The sequence below is a fragment of the Panthera onca genome, chromosome C1, assembly GCF_046562875.1.
Source record: "Panthera onca isolate mPanOnc1 chromosome C1, mPanOnc1 haplotype 2, whole genome shotgun sequence".
Lineage (NCBI taxonomy): Eukaryota > Metazoa > Chordata > Mammalia > Carnivora > Felidae > Panthera > Panthera onca.
Window position 1 is genome coordinate 194082980 of NC_138346.1, and position 21071 is coordinate 194104050.

At 38.6% G+C, this 21071-nt stretch overlaps 1 protein-coding gene across 1 annotated transcript in view; it reads right to left on the reverse strand.

Annotated features, from left to right (window-relative positions):
- The window catches only part of LOC132671901 (protein argonaute-4), a 40883-nt gene that overhangs the window by 14530 nt on the left and 5282 nt on the right, over positions 1-21071 (reverse strand). The window contains exons 2-13 of the mRNA XM_060623345.3: positions 17121-17286; positions 12977-13097; positions 10675-10856; positions 10350-10486; positions 10055-10189; positions 9288-9375; positions 6332-6479; positions 6003-6122; positions 5751-5879; positions 5377-5510; positions 4102-4286; positions 2632-2791 (exon numbers count right to left, since the gene is read on the reverse strand). Coding sequence (XP_060479328.1) covers positions 2632-2791; positions 4102-4286; positions 5377-5510; positions 5751-5879; positions 6003-6122; positions 6332-6479; positions 9288-9375; positions 10055-10189; positions 10350-10486; positions 10675-10856; positions 12977-13097; positions 17121-17286 — 1705 coding nt within the window. The remainder of the gene's footprint in view (positions 1-2631; positions 2792-4101; positions 4287-5376; positions 5511-5750; positions 5880-6002; positions 6123-6331; positions 6480-9287; positions 9376-10054; positions 10190-10349; positions 10487-10674; positions 10857-12976; positions 13098-17120; positions 17287-21071) is intronic.

The window sequence follows — 21071 nt, forward strand, 5'->3', positions numbered from 1 at the left end:
CACCCCGTTTTTTTAAAAATTTATTTATTTGTTTGTTTATTTATTTTGAGAGAGAGAGAAAGAGAGACCTCAATGCTTTTTAAGATGTGAGGCTTAGAGAAGAGAATCAAGTCTATCTACTTCCCTATTTTAATCTGTGGTATTCATCACTTACACCACATATTTTACTTGATTATTTTTTTTTAAGATTTTATTTTTAACTAATCTCTATACCCATTGTGGGGCTTGAACTCATAACCCTGAGATCAAGAGTCACATGCTCTAATGACTGAGCCAGCCAGACGCCCCAGTAAATTATTTTATTTATTGTCTATATACACACACACACACACACACACACACACACATGAATATAAGTTCCACAAGGGCAAGAATTTTGTTTTGTTTTGTCTTGTTCATTGAAGCATCCCTAGTGCCTAGAACACTGCCTAGCTCAAGGTTGGCACTCAATAAATATTTGTTGAAAGAATGAATTCATTTATTTGGCACTGATTTTTCTAAGGAATCAAGGAGAAAAATATAATGCATCCTTCTCTGGTAAATTCTTTAAGGTAGGACTTGGAATTGAGTTCTAACTATTTAAGTATAATATAGGAGACATCCCAAATCTAAAAATCTCCTATAATGGGTACTAAAGAATAGATATCTCCATGAGGGCAGAGGCTGTGCTAGATTTCTCTATATGTATCGTTATGCAACATGGGTCTGGCACAGAGCAGTACAACGGCATGTATCTATCACATACATATGTGTAACATAGTAACAGCTTACATACACTATGTACCAGTCACTGTGCTAAGCACTTTACCTGTATTGACTGATTTAGCCCTCAGAAAAATTCCATGAGGAATTACGGTACAATTATCATCTCAATTTTCCGTATTTAAAAAATGAGACAGAAGAGAATAAGGGGCTCACCCAAGCTTACATAACTTGGAAGCGGTAAAGTTGGAATCCAAACCTTAGGAAGTCAGACACCAAAGTATGCACTCTAGGCTACTATGCTATATTGTCTCAAATGTTTGGGGTGAAATTAAATGATTTCAGATTTTAGCTTAACTTCCCATATGGCCTGCAGACCTCATCTACCAATGTTGTAGGAAGGATTTTGTTACCTATAAGCTTCATTCAAGGGAAAATTAAGAATTGGAATATGATTGTACTAATAGCAAGGCACTCAATTTCACATTCTTGTTAAGTATAGCAATGACTAATACCACAGCCCTAAATTTATCTTTTCAAATTGCTTTCACATACAGAATTTCACATGAAAATATTTTTTTTAAGTTTATTTTCAGAGAGATGGAGACAGCACAAGTGAGGGAGAGGCACAGAGAGATGGAGAGAGAGAGAATCCCAAGCAGGCTCCGCACTGCCAGTGCAAAGCCCGATGTAGGGCTCGGATCCACAGAGCCACAAGATCATGAACTGAGCTGAAACCAAGAGTTGGACACTTAACCAACTGAGCCATCCAGGTGCCCCCACATGGAAACATTTCAGAGTTAACAAGTCAGATATTATCTCAGTAGATAGGGAAACTACAAATTAATGAAAAGATTAATAAAGAAATGGGCAAAGAACTGAACAAACCCATCACAAAAGAGGATATCCAAATAGCCAACAAACATGAAATTGTGCTCAACATGATTAATCATTAGGGGGATGCAAATTAAAACCATAACGAGATACTATTACACCCAAACAAAATGGCTACAGTTAAAAGGACTGATACTACCAAGTGTTGGTGAGAATATGGAGCAACCAGAACTCTCAGCAGAAATGTAAACTGGTACAACCACTCTGGAAAATTATTTGACAGCATCTATCGATGCTAAATACATGTATTCTCGGGGCGCCTGAGTGGCTCAGTCGGTTAAGCGGCCGACTTCGGCTCAGGTCATGATCTTGCGGTCTGTGAGCTCGAGCCCCACGTTGGGCTCTGTGCTGACACCTCAGAGCCTGGAGCCTGTTTCAGATTCTAGGTCTCTCTCTCTCTGACCCTCCCCCATTCATGCTCTGTCTCTCTCTGTCTCAAAACTAAATAAATGTTAAAAAAAATTTTTTTTTTAAATACATGTATTCTCAACAACTTAACAATTCTGCTCTTGGATATATACTCAAGAGAAAGAGTACTTAAATTCTACCAAAAATATAGAAAAAATGTATAATGAATGTATAAGAATATCCGTCAATGGCAGAACAGATTAAAATTCTGTGGTATATTCACATAATGAAATAATACACAACAATGAAAAAGAACAAATGACTACTTAATACAGTAACATGAATGAATTCCAGACACATAATGATGAGCAAAAGAAGACGGGCATAAAACATGACATGCAGTACGGTTCCATTTACATGAAGTTCAAAAACAGGCAAAACCAATCTATGGTGAGAGTGTTAACTTCTGGGGGTTCTCTGTTGGGAAGGGCCACAAGGAAGCCTGACGAGGTCCCGGAAATTTTCTACGTCTTCACCTGAGTAGTGGTTACATGAGTGCATTCATACATATATAAGAAAAAGTAATTGAGATGCATGTTTGAGATTTGTGTGCTTTACTGTGAATTATGTTACATTCGATCTTCTATATAACGCAAGAGCGGAAAAAAACAGAGTTCAGAATCTTACCTTTGATGAGGTACAAGCACATTGTTAATTCCTCCGAGCTTTGCATTTATCTTCAGGCAAAGGTTGGAAAGGGTTTGGGGTGAGGTCTTCACCACATTTTTTACCTGGACACACTGTGTGGCCATACCCAGAAGGGTATCTCCAACACGTTTCACCTCCGCTACAAGAATAAATCCATTAATTAATTTAACAATGTTTAAATATTCTCCTAATTACTAAGAATAGAGGGAAAAATCCACACATAAACATTTACAGAGTGCCTAGTGTATACGGTACCCTGTGCTAGATGCGGCTGTTTCATCTGCTAAACCCCCAGGGAAATTTCCCTCTTCTTCCCTCCGGTGAGCATTAAAGCTAGGCCACTCCTTTTACCCTTGGATGCTGCCTGCCACTACTAACGCAGTCCCCCGAGGTTACTTTTTCCACAGGACTGGTCTGGCAAAGGAATCCATCTCCCAGCTCCTCCCTATCAGTATACATGCCAGCTCTTTGAATTTTCAGTATTTTTCTCCCACCCTCCCCCTCTTCCCCTCTAAACACAGAGATAACCAGAAAGTAACAGAAGAGACAACTCCAGAGGGAGTTGAAGACATTTTGTAAAGTTCAAACAGCCGGTCTGTAGCTCCCAAATCCCTCACTCAGATGACAGTCAAAGGAACTTTTGTATCATTCTTGTGATAATAGATACAAACTAGACAGCTTCTTTTCTGCCAGTGGTAGGTTCTCCCACTCCTCCCCACTCTGATATTCTTAAGTGCTTTTTACCAAACATTCCAGTTCTTCCTGCTTTGAGGACTACGGTGGAATGGTACTGTATGCCCGACACTCATTCCCACTGTACTTCCTGGCCCCCATTCTTGCTTCCCGCAAAAAGGTTGGGAAGAGCCAGTGGCTGGTTGCGGTCAAGAAGTTGTGGATGTTGGGGCACCTGGTGGCTCAGTCAGTTAAGCATCCAACTTGATTTTGGCTCAGGTCATGATCTCATAATTCATGAGATCGAGCCCCACATCGGGTCCTGTGTCAATAGTGAGGAGCCTGCTTGGGATTCTTTCTCTCCCCCTCTTTCTGCCCTGGCTACACATCTACACATTCTCTCTCTCTCTCTCTCTCTCTCTCTCTCTCTCTCTCTCTCTCCCCCTCTCCCTCTCCCTCTCCCTCTCCCTCTCTCTCAAAAACAGAAGTTGCAGATGTTAAGAGCCTTCCAGAGCCCTCTTTTCTCTTTGCCAAGGGGCCAAGAACATTCCAAATAGCAACTGCTATGCCAACCCGGGTCTCAGAGTGAAAAATAACATGATGACATGTAACAAAGGCCACAGTCTACCTCAGTGGACACACAGGAAAAGCAAAAAATAAACCTTGGATGATCTGAGCCACTGAGAGTTTGGAGTTGTTTGTGACTGCAGCATAACCTAGCTTATCCTGACCAACTATTTGAAATCATCCCTCATTCAATATTAAAGGGGTCCATACCATACACTGGTGTCTTCCCAGGCAAGATAACCACTATGAGCTGTAGGCCCACATATGTCATTTTCAGGTGTTTAAACATGGGCTCCACGCTGTCCGCACCCTGTGCGTACTTGCAGAAACATGGCTGGCCCTGGATGGGCATCCCTGCATCCTTAGAGATTTTACGGAGCTGGTCAGTGAAACTCCTGGTAAAATAGAACCAGTAGTACAGTGCTTTCATTTCAGAGTACATTCCTAGCATTTATTTTCCTCAAAGACACTTCTTTCAGTTTTGCACATTCTTAGCCAAAATTAAAGACAAACAAATAAACAAAAAATCCATAACCGGTTGCCAAAAATGGGCTGGCAATTGTGTCACTGCAATTATAATGCACAAAGAATCTGTGTTATTAATATTAAGCTATCAGATTATCATTTTGAATATTTAAATAATTATACCTCAACGGGGCCCCAGGGACTATAATAGCATTTCTGTTCAAAGATTTTTTTAAACATTCAGGTCAATAATTCTGAACTAAAGAAAAGCAAAGTCAAAATTTCAGATAATGTGTATTTTGGTAAGCCTGGCACGAGAATAGTTGGGTAAGCTTGTGTTCAATTGAGAATATGGAAACACAAATCAGTATATTTAGGATTACATTCAAACTTGTAATAGATTTGATTCAATAACAATATCAAAAGAAATCATCACTTTAAAAAAATAAAATTCATTGTGAAGTTTTAAATTTTAAATTTGTGAAGTTACTTTAATATATGTATAAAGCTTTCCGAATTTCTTTTGTGCATTTGTCAAGATTTGTAAGATTCCTTTCTTTCAGCCAGTTCCCTTTTCCTGCCTTGAGTTTTCCACCCTTTTTACTAACTTCCTTTCTATAGATAGCTGCATCTGTAAGACATGAACCAATGATCTTAGTCAGTGACCCTGCAATAAAACAAGCTCGCTAGTAAATTATAATGATTAAAAATGGACTAGTTTTTATCTTAGCTGGAAAGATACAATTAATACCAAAGGAAGCTTCACTAAGAACTCAGAAGAGTTTGCTTTGGCCTTGTGAGTCACAAATTTCTGCTCTAAATGTAAGAAAGCTGACTCAGATTCTTACTGTCATTCCCAAGTTTGCCATTTACTATAATACAAGGTCTTTTTCCTATAGCCAGATGGTGTCACTATAGGAGTCAGGGATTTGGTGCCAGTGCACATAGCACATTCATGTAAAGATGGTATTTTCATATCTGGAAGGGATATTACTAAGCTGAAAATATGAAGATACTCACTTTAGTAAATCTTCCCTACATTGTTTCTGAGGCGCAAAACAAGCAACTGCCCAAACTTTAATTTCAATGCCAGCATAAAACTGCTTTCCTCGCATGTCCCAGACACCCTGGTTGGGTGTGGCTACCGTTTTATTCTTTAAAAAAAAACAAAACAAAAAAGAAACAAAAGAAAAGAGAAAAGACATTACAATCTAAGGCCATTTTAATGTTGATGAGGGGATAAACAAAATTCTATTTGGTATTAGCCAAAAGACAAAAAGCAATACTGAACAAAACTATGGGTAAATTCAGTGTGGTGTAGTGGAGAAACCCTGGGTTATTCTCTTTTTGACTGGTTGTTGGAAGAAGCTTGCTGAATAAAATAAAAAGCTTACCCGGCCTCCATACTGCAGCATTGGTGCTGGAAGTACCCGGCCTGTGAGCTCTGTCATTTCATTGTGGACAACAATGCCAAATTCTTTAAGGTATGGATCCGGTCCACCCACCATACTGTTACTCTTCACCTAAGGAACAGGAAAGCCTGCGTATATAAAAACCAAAGAGTAACTGTGTCCCACCAGGAGTTTTATATTTTCTTCTTTTCTCATCTTAAAGCTAGCTTATCTTGAAGACCATGACTTACTGACCAGTCTACTGATTTCCTCCTGTCTATCAGGTGCAGATCTTGCTGTCGCTTTGATCATTGTGGAAGTCTGATTGTCCGTGAGCTTCTTTATACATCGCTGTCCTGCCACAATATTGCAGACCTACCGAGAGGCAAAGAGAAATTTGTATCTTACATCTTCTATTCCTCAAAACGTGAAAATGCTGTTACCTGGTGAAGCTATTTGCCCAAAACATTTTAAAAACTAATACTAGATTCTGCCACTAGCCTAGAACGTGATTTCTTTTTTTTTTTTTTTAACTGATTCAAGAGATTGGCAGATTTGGCAAAAGAAAATTCAGCTTAGCTTACCTCAAGTGGCAAGTATGTATGTTTTTGTTCTTGTCCCACTTGGAGGCAGGGGAGGTGGGGATATTTCAGCTGCAGACTATATTTCTGCTTAAAATACTGGGCTACTGTACATTCCATAGCTTGACCATTTTCTAGCTGTAAAGGAAAACTACAGGAGAGAATATCTTTTCAGAAATTTCTTCGAGATTTTTTTTTCTTAAACAAGCAAGCAAACAAAAGCCTACAAACATTTTCTACCTTGATCAGTCACTTAAAAAACAAAGGTCAATCTTCTTTTTTTTTTTTTTTTTTTTTTTTTTTTTTGAGCTTTCACACCCAGCGTGGAGCCCAAAGTGGGCTTGAACTCACGACCCTGAGATCAAGAGTCAGATGCTGGGGCGCCTGGATGACTCTGTCGGTTGAGCATCTGACTCTCGATTTTGGCTGAGGTTATGACCTCACGGTGCGTGGATTTGAGCCCCTCGTTGGGCTCTGTACTGGCAGTGCAGAGCCTGCTTGGGATTCTCTCTCTCCCTCTCTCTCTGCCCCTCTCCTGCTTGTGCTGTTTCTCTCTCTCAAAAATAAATAAACTTAAAAAAATTAAAAAAAAAAAGAGAGAGAGTCAGATGCTTAACCGACTGAGCCACCCAGGCACCCCCCACACAGAAGTTTTATTTGTTTAAGAGAACTATTTGTAACATGAATGTAACATAGTTATTGAGGCCAATTTCCAGATCCCCAAACCAGGACAGATACATGTGGGTCTGGGGGAAACAAGACTAAATACATGAAAATGAGGCTTTGCCAGGATATATAATATAAACTGGGGAGTGCGATTTAAGAGGTTCCCTTTCTTTGGCTTTTCTAGGGGGCAAATTATCTCACATACTTGGTGCAAATATTTGGTAATAACTTTAATCTGTTTTCTTAACTGCCACAGCCCTACAAAGTAACAATGCAGTGAGGATCACCTATGTGATATTTAAAACCATGTGCTTTTGAGGCGCCTGGGTGGCTCAGTTGGTTAAGCAGCTGACTTCGGCTCAGGTCATGATCTCACGGTCTGTGAGTTCGAGCCCCGTGTCGGGCTCTGTGCTGACAGCTCAGAGCCTGGAGTCTGTTTCATATTCTGTGTCTCCCTCTCTCTGACCCTCACCGGTTCATGCTCTGTCTCTCTCTGTCTCAAAAATAAATAAACGTTAAAACTATGTGCTTTTAATTTGTATGCAAAGATCATACAAGCCTACAAGTATAATTATTCTTATAGGATTATGTGAAGTAATTAATGAAAAAGATACAGTTCTTTAAAAAAAGCTACACTCCTCAATAGTGACTTCATAAAGTTTGGGTAACATTTTTTTCCCCTAGAGAATGAAGTCAATGGTATAATATGAAGGATACATGAAATATTATTTTATAACTCTTAAGAAATTCACATCAGATGCATATGAGTTTTTACTGAAGAATTTAATCAAATCACACTGAATTAATATACCACATTTATCCAGAGATCACTCCAAAACTTCTATTATCTAGAACAAAGCCCTCCCAGTGATTTTGATGTAGATTAAAGTTAAAGGTTTTTTATTTACTATTATTTTTTAATTTATTTTGAGAGATAGCACAAGCAGGGGAGGGACAGAGAAAGAGAGGACCCCAAGCAGGCTCCACGCTGTCTCACGGACCCTGATGCAGGGCTCAAGTTTATAGACCATGAAATTGCGACCCAAGCTGAAATCAAGAGCCGGATGCCCAAACAATTGAGCCACCCAGGTGCCCCAATGTACACTAAAGTTTAAGCGTTGAGAACCATGGATCTAAAATAAAGTCAAGACTAGCGGCACCTGGATGGCTTAGTTGAACGTCTCACTTCAGCTTAGGTTGTGATCTCATGGTTTGTGGGTGCGAGCTCCACATCAGGCTGTCTGCTGTCAGCGAAGCCCACTTCAGATCTTTTGTCCCCCTCTCTCTTTCTCTGCCCCTCCCCTACTCGTGTGTGCTCTCTCTCTCAGAAATAAACAAACATTAAAAAATTTGTTTAAAAAAACAAGTCAGAGTAGAATATAAACAAACAAACAAAAGTCTTCTGACTAAACAAAATAATGTCGTTTATATATTTAAGTTCATGCTCTTTACTTGGAGGAGCCAATATTTATTTATGTCAGATATGAATTTAAAGATCTTGATTACAAGAATAAAACTTACAGATATAGTAAATTAAAAAAAAGCATATATATATGCTTTCATATATATATTCTGATTATGTGTAGTTCCCAGTGGATTAGAAGTTGGGTGATTAGAAAAATGAGATTGGAGGGGCGCCTCCAATGATCTTACATTGGGCTCTGTGCCGACAGCTCGGAGCCTGGAGCCTGCTTCAGATTCTGTCTGTATCCGTCTCTCTGCCCCTCCCCCACTCATGCTCGCTCTCTCTCTCTCTCTCTCAAATATAAATAAACACTTAAAAAACGTATAAAAAAAGAAAGAAAAGAAAAATAAGTTTGGAAAATGGAAATGAGTGAGCTGTTAAGAGGCATGCCATACATACTGACAGCTGGAAGAAGTAGCCACTAACTACAAAGAGAGAAAAATCCAAACAAAACACAAAGCAATTATCTTCCCATGACAGCCTTATATGATGTATAGGCCTTGACAAACCCTTTGGGACATGCATTGAGAATTACAACAGTATAATAAAGGATGCTTTTAATCATGACTCGGCATTGTTACATAAAAGTTGATCTGTGTTTGGCATCCTCTGTGTTTAAGAGGTGAAATGAATCAAACGCCAAGAGATACGTTTTCTAAATGTCTCCATCAAAAATACTTAAAACATTTTTTAAAGCTTTGGTGCTTAAAAGAGGATTACAGTGATTTTGAAGATTACAATATGGGATGCCAATTTCTCAAATGATTATAGCAGCTTCCTCTGTTACTAAAAAATGTAACAGTATCATTTTAGATGTGGTTAACATACGTTTGATGACTAGCTGGCCGTCTAGTCACATTACAAACTCGGTATTTTCGTTTCATCTGTCCACAGTGGGTCACCTCAACTTTAAGACCTGAAGTAAAAAAAAAAAAGTTAAGACATTGGGTGTTAGTTAAAATCAAAGTGATGAAAACAGGTTTAAATGTTGTCTTTGGAAAGGCATGGCATTGTACAGGACAAAAGTTGCAAGGATATGGGAACAATTTCATCATGTACAGGCAAAAAGTCTCAGCTAAGAAGAAAAACTTAGAACCCAGATGACCTAAGATGTGCAATCTACTTAAATCTATTAATTAATTCAATAAATATCTACTATGCATCAACTACTCTGGTACTTATTATCAGATCTAGAGATAGCCCTGACGAAGCTTGTGTTCTAGTGAGAGAAGAAAGCTAATAACAAGAAGAAAAGAAATTCCAAGGGGATAATAAATGAACTTGTGTTATTTTATTAAAACGGAAGCTTTTAAGTGGGTAAGGCTTAGAGTGTCTGATATGTGCCAGCTACTGGGCAAGAAGCTTTATACATTTAATTGCCTTTAATTCTCACATCAACCATAAAGATACATATTATTATCTTTACCTTAGAGATGAATAAATTAAGACTCATGGTGATTAAGTATCTAGCCACAGGTCCCACTGATAGAACTGGTTGGGCTGGGCTAGAAACCCAGATGTGTCTGACTCCAAGACTGTGCTCTTTCCACAGTGTCGAGCTGCCTTTCTGAGACTACCACAATGCAAATACCTACCTCTGATTTCTTTGGTAAACTTGACACGCTGGGAGTCTGTTAGAGGTTTGGTCTGTTCATTGATGTTCTGAATGTCTAAAACCTCACACATGAACTCAATGATAGGCTGAGCCCGGTAGAAAGCAGTTGCAGATACTAACAAACAGAGAGGAAGGATACTTAGCTTCAGGGAGAGGGAAAGCACCACAAAAAAACAAAACAAAATCAAAACAAAACAAAACAAAACAAAAAAACAAAACAAAAAAACACACAACCAGCCGAAAGAACAAAGAATCAAAAGAGAATTCCATCATACCATCAATATTGAGCATCATATTCCACATAGCGGGTCTCACAGACTGGTGAAAGCCAAACCAAACCTCTCTGCCCCCTCCCAGAGGGTGGTAATAACCTTCAGGAGGTGAGAAAAAAGAACGACCCACTGGAGTGTACCTGAAAAAATAGTTGGCATGTTTCACAATGAAAAGCGTGCAAGGTCTTTCATTTCTCTCTCAACTTTATAAACAAACTTGAAACCAAGTTTGAACTATGACTTATGCAGAAACCTTTCAGTGGCTCTGATGCAACCTACCAAAAAAAACCCTGACATTTTGGGAAAGAACTCAAATGAAGATACTAACCTCATGGAGGGAAGGTGCCTTGTAATAACATCAAGTGCTTGTACTGAGTCATCTGGGACTTCGTTCAAGTGCCCAGCCAAAGCTTCTAAAAGCAACTGAAGGCTCACAACTGATACCCATTGAACAGACACTTTAAAGGTTTGGTCTTTACCCTCACCTGGAAGTGTCACTTCCATATCAACCTAAGGAAAAAAAAAATCACATTTACATATACCTATTTACAAAGGCTGAAAAAAAGATCCCAGGAATACTCAATATAGTCTATGCATAAGGATATTTAACTTTAACACTTTCTGTAGTTGCAAAACATTGTAAACAACCTAAGTCTCCATCAATAGGGGAATAATTTAGTATTGACCATTATGCAAATAATAGTTTGAAAATAAGGGGAATGCTACAACGTGGATGAACTTTGAAAACATTACGCTAAGTGAAATAAGCCAGACACAAAGGGACAAAGATTGTATGATTCCATATATATGAGGTACCTAGAATAGTCAAGTTTGTAGAGACGGAAAGTAGAACAGTGGATAGCAGGAACTAGAGGAAGAGGAGGGGGAACTTACTGTTTAAGGGGTACATACTTCCAGTACAGGAGGATGAAAAAGTTGCGGAGATCAATAGTGGTCACGATTGTACAACAATGTGAGTATGCTAAATGCCATTGCATTGTACACCTAAAAATGGTTAATTAGGGGCACCTGGGTGCCTCAAACAGTTGAGCATCCGACTGTTGATTTTAGCTCAGGTCATGATCCAGATTTGTGGGATCAAGCTCCACATTGGGCTCTGTGCTGAGTGTGGAGCCTGCTTAAGATTCATTCTCTCTCTCTCTCTCTCTCTCTCTCTCTCTCTCTCTCTCTTCTCTCCCTCTGCCCCTCTCCTCCACTCCCTCTCTCTTTCTCTCAAAAAAAAAAAATGGTTAAGGGGTGCCTGGGTGGCTCAGTTGGTTGACAGTCTGACTTTGGCTCAGGTCATGATCTCATAGTTCATGGGTTTGAGCCCCGTGTCAGGCTCTGTGATGACAGCTCAGAGCCTGGAGCCTGCTTTGGATTCTGTATCTCCCTCTCTTTCTGCCCCTCTCCCACTCATGCTCTGTCTGTCTGTCTCTCTCTCAGAAGTAAATAAACATTAAAAAAACATTTTAATGGATAAAATAGTAATTTTTACATTATGTACTCTTTACCACAATAAAAAGAATTTGAATTAAAAAAAATAATAAAACCTCTAAATGTAAAAAAAATGGAAAGATCCCCCAGAGATACTGTTTTTTTTTTAATATTTATTTATTTGTTTGTTTGTTTATTTAGAGAGAGCGTGAGTCAGGGAGGAGCAGAGAGAGAGGGAAAGAGAATTCCAAGCAGGCTCGACAATGTCAGTGAAGAGCTCAATCCCATGACTGTAAGATCATGACCTGAGCTGAAATCAAGAGTTGGACACTTAAGTGACTGAGCCACCCAGGTGCCCCTTCCAGACATATTGTTAAGTGATAAAGTGAATCATAGAATGATATGTAAACAAACAAGATTACACATAAACATATGCATAAATAGCTAATGCACATAAAAATATCTGAAAAGATACATACCAAACTATTAGAATAGTTTCCTCTAAAAAGGAAAGTGGGATGAAGGGTATAGGCAGGTGAGGAGGCTGGAAATCACAATATTTCTAGATTGTCTAAGTAAGTTTATAATGAGTAGATATTTATATACTGTTTTTCTAATTAAAATAAATTTAGAAAAAGTTATTATGGTATTACAAATATTTTCATCAGTGGGTTCAGATAATTTTCTATACTTTATAAAGACTCCATTGTTCAGATTCAGGTAGCAAGTACTTTAGCAATGTGAAAACCTTGGAATGTATGTAGAGATGACATAATCAACCTAGATTCTAACGCTTATCTCATCTTCAATTATTGATTGACTAAGGGACAAGGGAATATGGTCACAATAACAAATCTATCAACACTATGTGAAACAACTGAGAATTAAGTTGCCATGGGGCACGGGGGTGGCTCAGTTGGTTAAGCGCCTGACTCTTGGTTTTGGCTCAGGTCACAGTCTCACAGTTCATGAGTTCAAGTGCCACATAGGGCTCTGCGCTGACAGCATGAAGCTTGCTTGGGATTCTCTCTCTCTCTGCCCCTTCCTCTCTCTCTCTCTCTCTCTCAACACAAATAAAAATTTAAAAAATAAGGAAAAAAAAAAAAGAAATAAGTTGCCATTAGAAAGGGAAACATTCTTGTTCTACGGAAATGACCTAAGCCTATCATACATTTCTGACTATTAACACTTACCCTATCCCGTCCAATTGGCAGTGGGTGTGCCGTGTACATGTTTCTTTTGCCATCATAGCCAGGCTGCCGATCACCAAATATTTGCATCTTGAAGTGCCGTACCATTGTGTCTACTACCTCTCTTAACAGTAATGGAGAGAGTGGCAATTAGCTTTGAGAAATGGTGAATAGTAAGGAAACTACCGCTATACTTTAATCACCTAAATTGAGTTCAAAACTACTTGGAAAAAGTAAGAGTTAAAGTTAGAATTGACTTCAGTAATTAAAAAATAGTTAGCAATGGTCAACTAAAGAAAGGTGGCAACAAGTGAGCAAAGGCAGCTATGAAATGATAAGAAAGCAGGGAATAAAAAGAGAGCATAAAATTTATGGCAGCCTCTCAAACTCTTATTTTTCACAATCCTCTCTGATGATAAATATAGCCTTATGAGAATAATCTATCTTTGGCATCTAAGTTTGGCATGAATATTCGTAATTCGTAATTGTTAGCAACTAAACATCCTTATTCAAGTATAATGGTTTCAGAGAAAAGAGTAGGCAGAAATTCAGAAATCTGAGGACCAATAAATCTAAGATGCATATACTCCAAGGAATAAGTCAATCCCTTTGCCAAATGCTGGTAATTTATTATTCTGCATACTGTCTTGCTTTATGCCAAAGTACTCTTGAGCAGTGTGGAGAAGGAAATGTAAAATATCCTTATTCCATAAAGATTACCAATGTAGTTTCTTTCTTTTTAGAATGAAAGCCTCAATCAAGCATGCCTAGCTTTACTTCAGGGTTCTTGTGTGTGTGTATGTATATATATGTGTGTGTGTGTATATATATACATATGTGTGTGTGTGTATATATATATATATATATATATATATATATATATATATATATATATGCTGGACCACTCTGTATGCCGGCTTTAGTTACCTGGCAACTAGAGTATATGGTTTGAGATGGACAGATGAGCGTGTGAGATTTTGGAATGCTAGAGTCAATGATAGCTCTATATCTCACCAACGTCTAGTGAATGTTACATGTGCGAACTATATCTTAAAAGCCAAAACACATTACAACTGGCTAAGGCATTAATATTCCACAAATAAAATCTGTGGGAAAAGACACACATTTATAAATTCAATCACGCAACTGAAAAAAATTAATGGAGAAATGCAGTATCATATATTACCAATTAAAAAAAGCTAACTTAAGAACAATACATTTTCATATTAGCAGGGTAATTCCTCATTTTACATTCTTTTCTTTTTAATTTTTTTAATGTTTATTTTTGACAGAGAGAGAAAGACAGAGCACGAGTGGGTAAGGGGCAGAGAGAGAGGGAGACACAAAATTTGAAGCAGGCTCCAGGCTCTGAGCTGTCAGCACAGAGCCCGATGTGGGGCTCAAACTCACAGACCGCGAGATCATAACCTGAGCCAAAGTCGGACGCTCAACTGACTGAGCCACCCAGGTGCCCCCCTCATCTTACATTCTTAAATTATAACCATAAATAGTTTTATAGTGAAGAGATATTTTCACCTCTGCTCTCACTTAATCTATGCAACAATTTTGTGAGACATGTAGGCCAATGATTATTGTCTTCATAGTAAACAGAAAAAAAAAATACTACTTCATAATAAATAGAAAAAAAATACTTGGGGCACCTGGGTAGCTCAGTCAGTAAAGAGTCCGACTTCAGCTCAGGTCATGATCTCACGGTTTGTGGGTTCGAGCCCCGTGTCAGGCTCTGTGCTGACAGCTCAGAGCCTGGAGCTTGCTTTGGGTTCTATGTCTCCTTCTCTCTCTGCCCCTCCCCCAATCACACTCTGTCTCTCTCAAAAATAAATAAACATTAAAAATTTTTTTTTAAAGAAAAAAAAATCAGCATAGGCAAGTGATCTGCCCCTGGTCACAGAGTGAATAAGTGGCAGAACTGCATGACCTTGGGCAAGTTACAAGAAACCTATCTGTTTCTTTTCATTTGTAAAATTATGATAATCACAATATCTACCACAAAAGTTTGTTGTATTAAGTAAATAAATATACACAGAATATTTACAACAGTGCTTGTCACACAATAAGCCTACTTACTCTGGTGTGCTCATGGATAGGCCTCCGAGGATCTTCCTCTCTTCTGAATTATCAGATTTGTCCTCTTTACTGGATTATTTCCTTCAGCATACAGATATGCTATCATTTCTCTCATCTTCAAAGAAATTAAACTTCCTTGACCTGACTTCCTCCCCATTTGAACATCCCATTTCTCTGTTCCCCTTTGTGTCAAAATCCCTTAAAGAAGTTGTCTCTAATTGTTCTTTCCCTGTCTCTCCTAAACCTTCTCCACTTCTCCTCCACCAAAACTACTCTTGTCAAGGTCCCCAGTGAGCTCCACAATGCTAAATTCAGTGTTCCTTAAACATTAGATGATAAAGTCTTCCAACTTAAAACATATTCTTCCCTTGCCTCCTTGTTCTGTCCTGGTTTTCACCTATCCCAGTGGCCTTTCCATGCCAGTCTCCTGGCTTCCTCATCTCCCTAATTTTTAAATATTGGGGTGCTTAGAGTCTTTTCTCTTACAGTCTTTTTTTCTCTAACCACGCTCACTTCCCATATAATCTTACCCAGCTCATGGCTTTACCACCAATATGCTGATGACCTTCAAATGTTTGTCACCAGCCTAAATCCGACCTCATGTATTCGAGTTCCTACTCAACATCTCCACTAGGATGTCTAATAGACATCTCAGCCCTAACATGCCCAAACAGGTCTCCTGATCTGCCAGCCCTGTTGACTTCTCCCATAGTTTTCCCCATTCCAACAAGTGGCAACTCCATTTTTTCCACTTGCACAGGACAAAAACCCTGGGATCAGTCATGACTCATTTCTTCACTCATATCCCGTGTTTAATCCATCAGCACATCGTGCTGACACTACCTCCAAAAAATTATTAAAAACATCTCAGTTGCTCACCCCACCCCCATTCTCTATTTTCTTTCCCTGTTTAATTTTTCTTCATAGCACTTATTACCAACTAACACGTAATAATTTTTGTTTGCTGATTCATTTATTTTTGGTTTTCTCCCCTATTAGAATATAAGCTCCTCAAGGGTAGAAATTTTTGCCTGTTTTGTTCATGTTGTATTTCCAGAGCACAGAACAATACCTGGTACATAGTAAGCACTTAATAAAATGTTCGTTGAATGGATTAACGGTAGCCATTAATGGTAACTATTACAGTTGATTTCAGTTATATAATAGCCAAACAATTATGGGCTTGCATGAGATTAAACTGTACCAGAAAACCATGTTATTGATCTATAATAAGAAAAATATCCAGCAGCATAAAATATTACACTTGACACCAAAGGCATTCTTAGAAAGCAAGGATCTTAATATTAAGGATTGTTGAATACGATGGCGTGAAAACAGAAAAAAGAAAATAGGGTGCTCTTAGCATTGTATAGATATCTACTACAGGACTGTGTCTTCACATTTGGTAAATTCCTGCCATACACACCAAAAAGGCTTAAATCATCTCATCCAGACCCCACTTGGGTAACATTAGAATTAAACAGAACTTCTCTCTGAACTTCACTTTTTTCAATACTCCAAGATGATTCTTCTGTCTTTACACTTAAATTTTTCTCATGTCCAATACCAATACTTAATAATAAAATTAATTTTGGGATAGTTATTTTTTAAGATTTTATTTTTAATTAAACTCTATATCCAATTTCAGGATCGAACTTGGTCTTGACTCTTGATCTTGAGCCCCGAGATCAAGAGTCGCATGTTCTACCAACTGTGCCAGCCAGAAGCCCCAGAATTTTCAGATAGTTCTAGTTTCCTGTACATACTAACGCTTTACCTATTTTTATTTTATTATTTAAATTTCTGCTACCATTGGACAATGAGAGTGACTTTCTCCTTCATTTGGTAAGTATTTACTGTTGGACAATAATGTATCCAGCACTGCTAGAATCTGTAGAGGATAACCAAGTATGAGACAACAAAGCTGCTATCAAGAAACTTACCATCTTAGAGAAAAAACAAAGCCTACATGATGAAAGAATTTAGAAAACAATATGATACATAATAAATAAATGATATACATTTAAATATATAGAAATCTACTCTTTCTAGTCCTTACCTGTTGACTCTACGAGGCCGTTTTTCTGGTTTAATATCCACATCATAGTGATACACATCTATTTTAGGAATCTGAACCTGAAAATGATTGGCTAACAGTCGAATTGGTTTCCCAACAGTTCCAAGGCCAGGACGACGAGGTGGCTGAAACAGGCTGGATGGAGGTCCTGAAGAGATTGAAAGGCATTTGATGTGCTATTTGGTCATAAAGGACAATACTCCCTTCACAATCGTGATGATGATAATAACAATAGATATAATTATTGAGATCTTATTATTCACCGAACATACTCTGATATAAAGAGTTTGTGATAGGGGCGCCTGGGTGGCTCAGTCGGTTAGGCAGCCGACTTTGGTTCAGGTCATGATCTCGCAGTCCGTGAGTTCGAGCCCCGCGTCGGGCTCTGTGCTGACTGCTCAGAGCCTGGAGCCTGTTTCAGATTCTGTGTCTCCCTCTCTCTGACCCTCCCCCATTCATGCTCTGTCTCTCTCTGTCTCAAAAATAAATAAATGTTAAAAAAAAAAAAAAAGAGTTTGTGATATCTTTTAACCTCAGGTTTTCTAGATTTTTAAATATTTTGCCATATTGCTATCATTTTGATTATGGGAGACGTCAAAATTATATAGACAGTATGATGGTCTCCTCTCAGATGTAGGCTACTGTATAAAACTTCCTATGAGCATCAGGTCTGTAGCTACACCCAATGTAGCTCTACATTGTAATCTCTACACCCAATGTGGGGATTGAATTTACAACCCTGAGGTCAAGAGTTGCATGCTCTATGGACTGAGCCAGCCAGGTGCCCCCAAATTATATGCATTTTAAAATAAAACCATCCCTAAACTCTAGGGATCATCACCATGTTCAGGCTGGCGATCATCTATTAATCCCCCACAAACTTAGCCTCCGTTATTATAGTTTGTACAGGCAGGAGATTAACAGCAGCTACATTTATTAATTTACTTGCTAATTTAGATAGTGAAACAATACCAATAATGTTAGACTTTATAACCTAAAGCTTATAACCTAATGTCCAGATTCTATCTGGACAATGTGACATTGCTTGATCATAATGTCTAGTTTATTCGTTTATTACATGTCAACCTGCACTGTGGATTTAGGAAAAAGAGTGTCTGCCTTCAAAGAACTTACAGTCTAGACCAGTGGTTCTCAGTGTGGGAGAGATATTATCCCCCAGGAAACATTTGACAAATGCCTGCAGACATTTTTGGTTGTCACAACTCAGGGGGTGCTATTGACATAGGGTAGGGATACAGCTAAACATCCTACAATGCACACGACAGCCCCTACAACAAAGAAGTATCCACCCAAAATATCAATAGTGCTGAGGGCGAGAAGTTCTGGTCTAGACAGGGCAGTCAACCCAAATTATTCCATTGATGGTTCACAAAATATTCCACAAAAAGAAAAGATTCCATAAGCTAAAGAAATTGCATATTGTCTCCCTTCTCAAAGTTTCAATGTGCATTATTGTATTAAATTCTCTAATGAGTTTTATAATAAATAACGTTAATCATTTACCCAACTTATTTTTCCCCTAAATTTTCTCTGTTTTTAAAATCAAATACCTATCACTATTCAGGAGATAAGGATTTGAGGAAACACAGACTGGGTAATATTTATCTAAAGAAAACTTACTTCTTTTTGAGGATAATGTCAAGTAGACACTGGCCTAAAAAATAAACATCTTTTCTGCTACAAATAGGTGTTGAGTACAGTGGGCTGTGATTACAATGGAAAGTTACAACAGGTTCTTATTGCCAAGGCATTTCACCAAGAACAAAGGCAATTCAAAGGAGAGAAAACTTTGAAGCAAGAAGCTATTCTGGTTCAACATCACTTAGGAAAATCAAAGCAAACCCTTTAATGAAATGTGTGTTGACAGATCTCCATATACTAATTTTTAAAGTATTGAAAATCTTCTCACAGATTAAATTCATGGTTCATTCTTCTTCTAAATTCTACTCCTTCAAAACTCAGGTAAGGTGTGACTTCCTTTGGAAAGCCTTTCTGGAAGGCTTCCAGACTGGAAGATGCATCCTTGGTGTATCCAAGACCCTCTGTATAAGGGAGTACATAGCACAAGTATGTAGAAACAATGTGTTAAATTACTGTCTCAGCCATCGGACTGTAAATTCTTAGAAGAAATGGACCTTCAGTTCACTGTTACCTCCTCAATATCTAACTCAATGACTATAGCACATCGTAGGAATTCAATAAATGTTGAGTTGAACAGTACAGGCATAGCTCATTTAGTTGCACTTTATTGTGCTTTGCATATACTGAGTCTTTTACAAATTGAAGGTTTGTGGGAACCCTGCAGTGAGCAAGGCTATTGGCGCTATTTTTCCAGCCGCAGCACTTGTTCATGTCTCTGTGTCACATTTTGGTCATTCTCACATTTGAAACTTTTACATTATTATTGTATTTGTTATGGTGATCTGTGATCAGTGATTGTTGAGTTGCTGTTGTAATGTTCTTGAGGTGCCACGAACTGCACCCATATGAGATAGCAAAGTTAATACAAAGATGTTGTGTGTTCTGACTGCTCCACTCACTGGCCATTCCCTTCTCTCTTCCTCTCTTTGAGCCTCCCTATTCCCTGAAACACGACCATACTGAAAGTAGGCCAGTTAATAACCCTATGATGGCCTCTAAGTGTTCAAGTGAAAGGAAGAGTCCCAGGTCTCTCACTTTCAATCGAAAGCTAGAAATGATTAAGGTTAGTGAGGAAGGCAATGTGGAAAGCCAAGACAGGCCAAAAGTAGGCCTCTTGTGCCAAAGACTCAGCCAAGTTGTGAATGCAATGGAAAAGTTTTTGAAGGAAATTAAAAGTGCTGCTCCAGTGAACATGCGAGTGTTAAGAAAGCAAAACAACCTTATTGCTTATACGAAGAAACTCTTAGTGGTCTGGATAGATCAAAATGAGGGTGCCTGGGTGGCTCAGTCCGTTAGGCGTCCAACTTCGACTCAGGTCGTGATCTCACAGTTCATGAGATCGAGTGCCATGTGGGGATCTGTGCTAACAGTGTGGAGCCTGCTTGGGATTCTCTCTCTCTCTCTCTCTCTCTGCCCCTCCCAACTTGTGCTCACTCACTCTCTAAATAAATAAATAAACAAGCAAACCAATCCATCAAAACAGACACAAAATTCCCTTAAGCCAAAGCCTAATCCTGAGCAAAGCCCTAACTCTCTTCAATTCTGTGAAGGCTGAGAGAGGGGAGGAAGTTGCAGAAGTGAAATTTGAAGCTAGAAGAGAGAGGTTGGTTCATGAGGTTTAAGGAAAGAAGCCATCTCCATAACATAAATATGCAAGGTGAAGCAACAAGTGGTGATGTAGAAGCTGCAGCAAATTATCCAGAAGATCTAGTTAAGATAATGAATGAAGGTGGCTACAGATTTTCTATGTAGATGAAACAGCCTTATACTGGAAGAAGATGCCATCCAGGACTTTCACAGCTAGAGAGAATAAGTCAATGCCTGGCTTCAAAACTTCAAAAGGACAGACGGATTCTTGTTAATGGCTAATGCAGTTGGCGACTTTAAGTTGAAGCCAATGTTTATATATCAACCTGAAAAACCTAGGGTCCTTAAGAATTACACTAAATCTACTCTGCCTCTGCTCTAAAATTGAAACAAAGCCTGGATGACGACACATCTGTTTACAACATGGTTTACTGAATATTTTAAGCCCACTGTTGAGATTTACTACTCAGACAAAAAGACTCCTTCCAAAAGATTACTGCTCATTGACAATGCACCTGGTCACCTAAGAGCTCTGACAGCCGTATACAACAGGATTAGTGTTGCTTTCATGCCTCCTAACACAACATCCATTCTGCAACCCATAAATCAAGGAGTCATTTTGACTTTCAAGACTTACTATTTGAGAAACATTTTGTAAAGCTATAGTTGTCATAGTGATTCCTC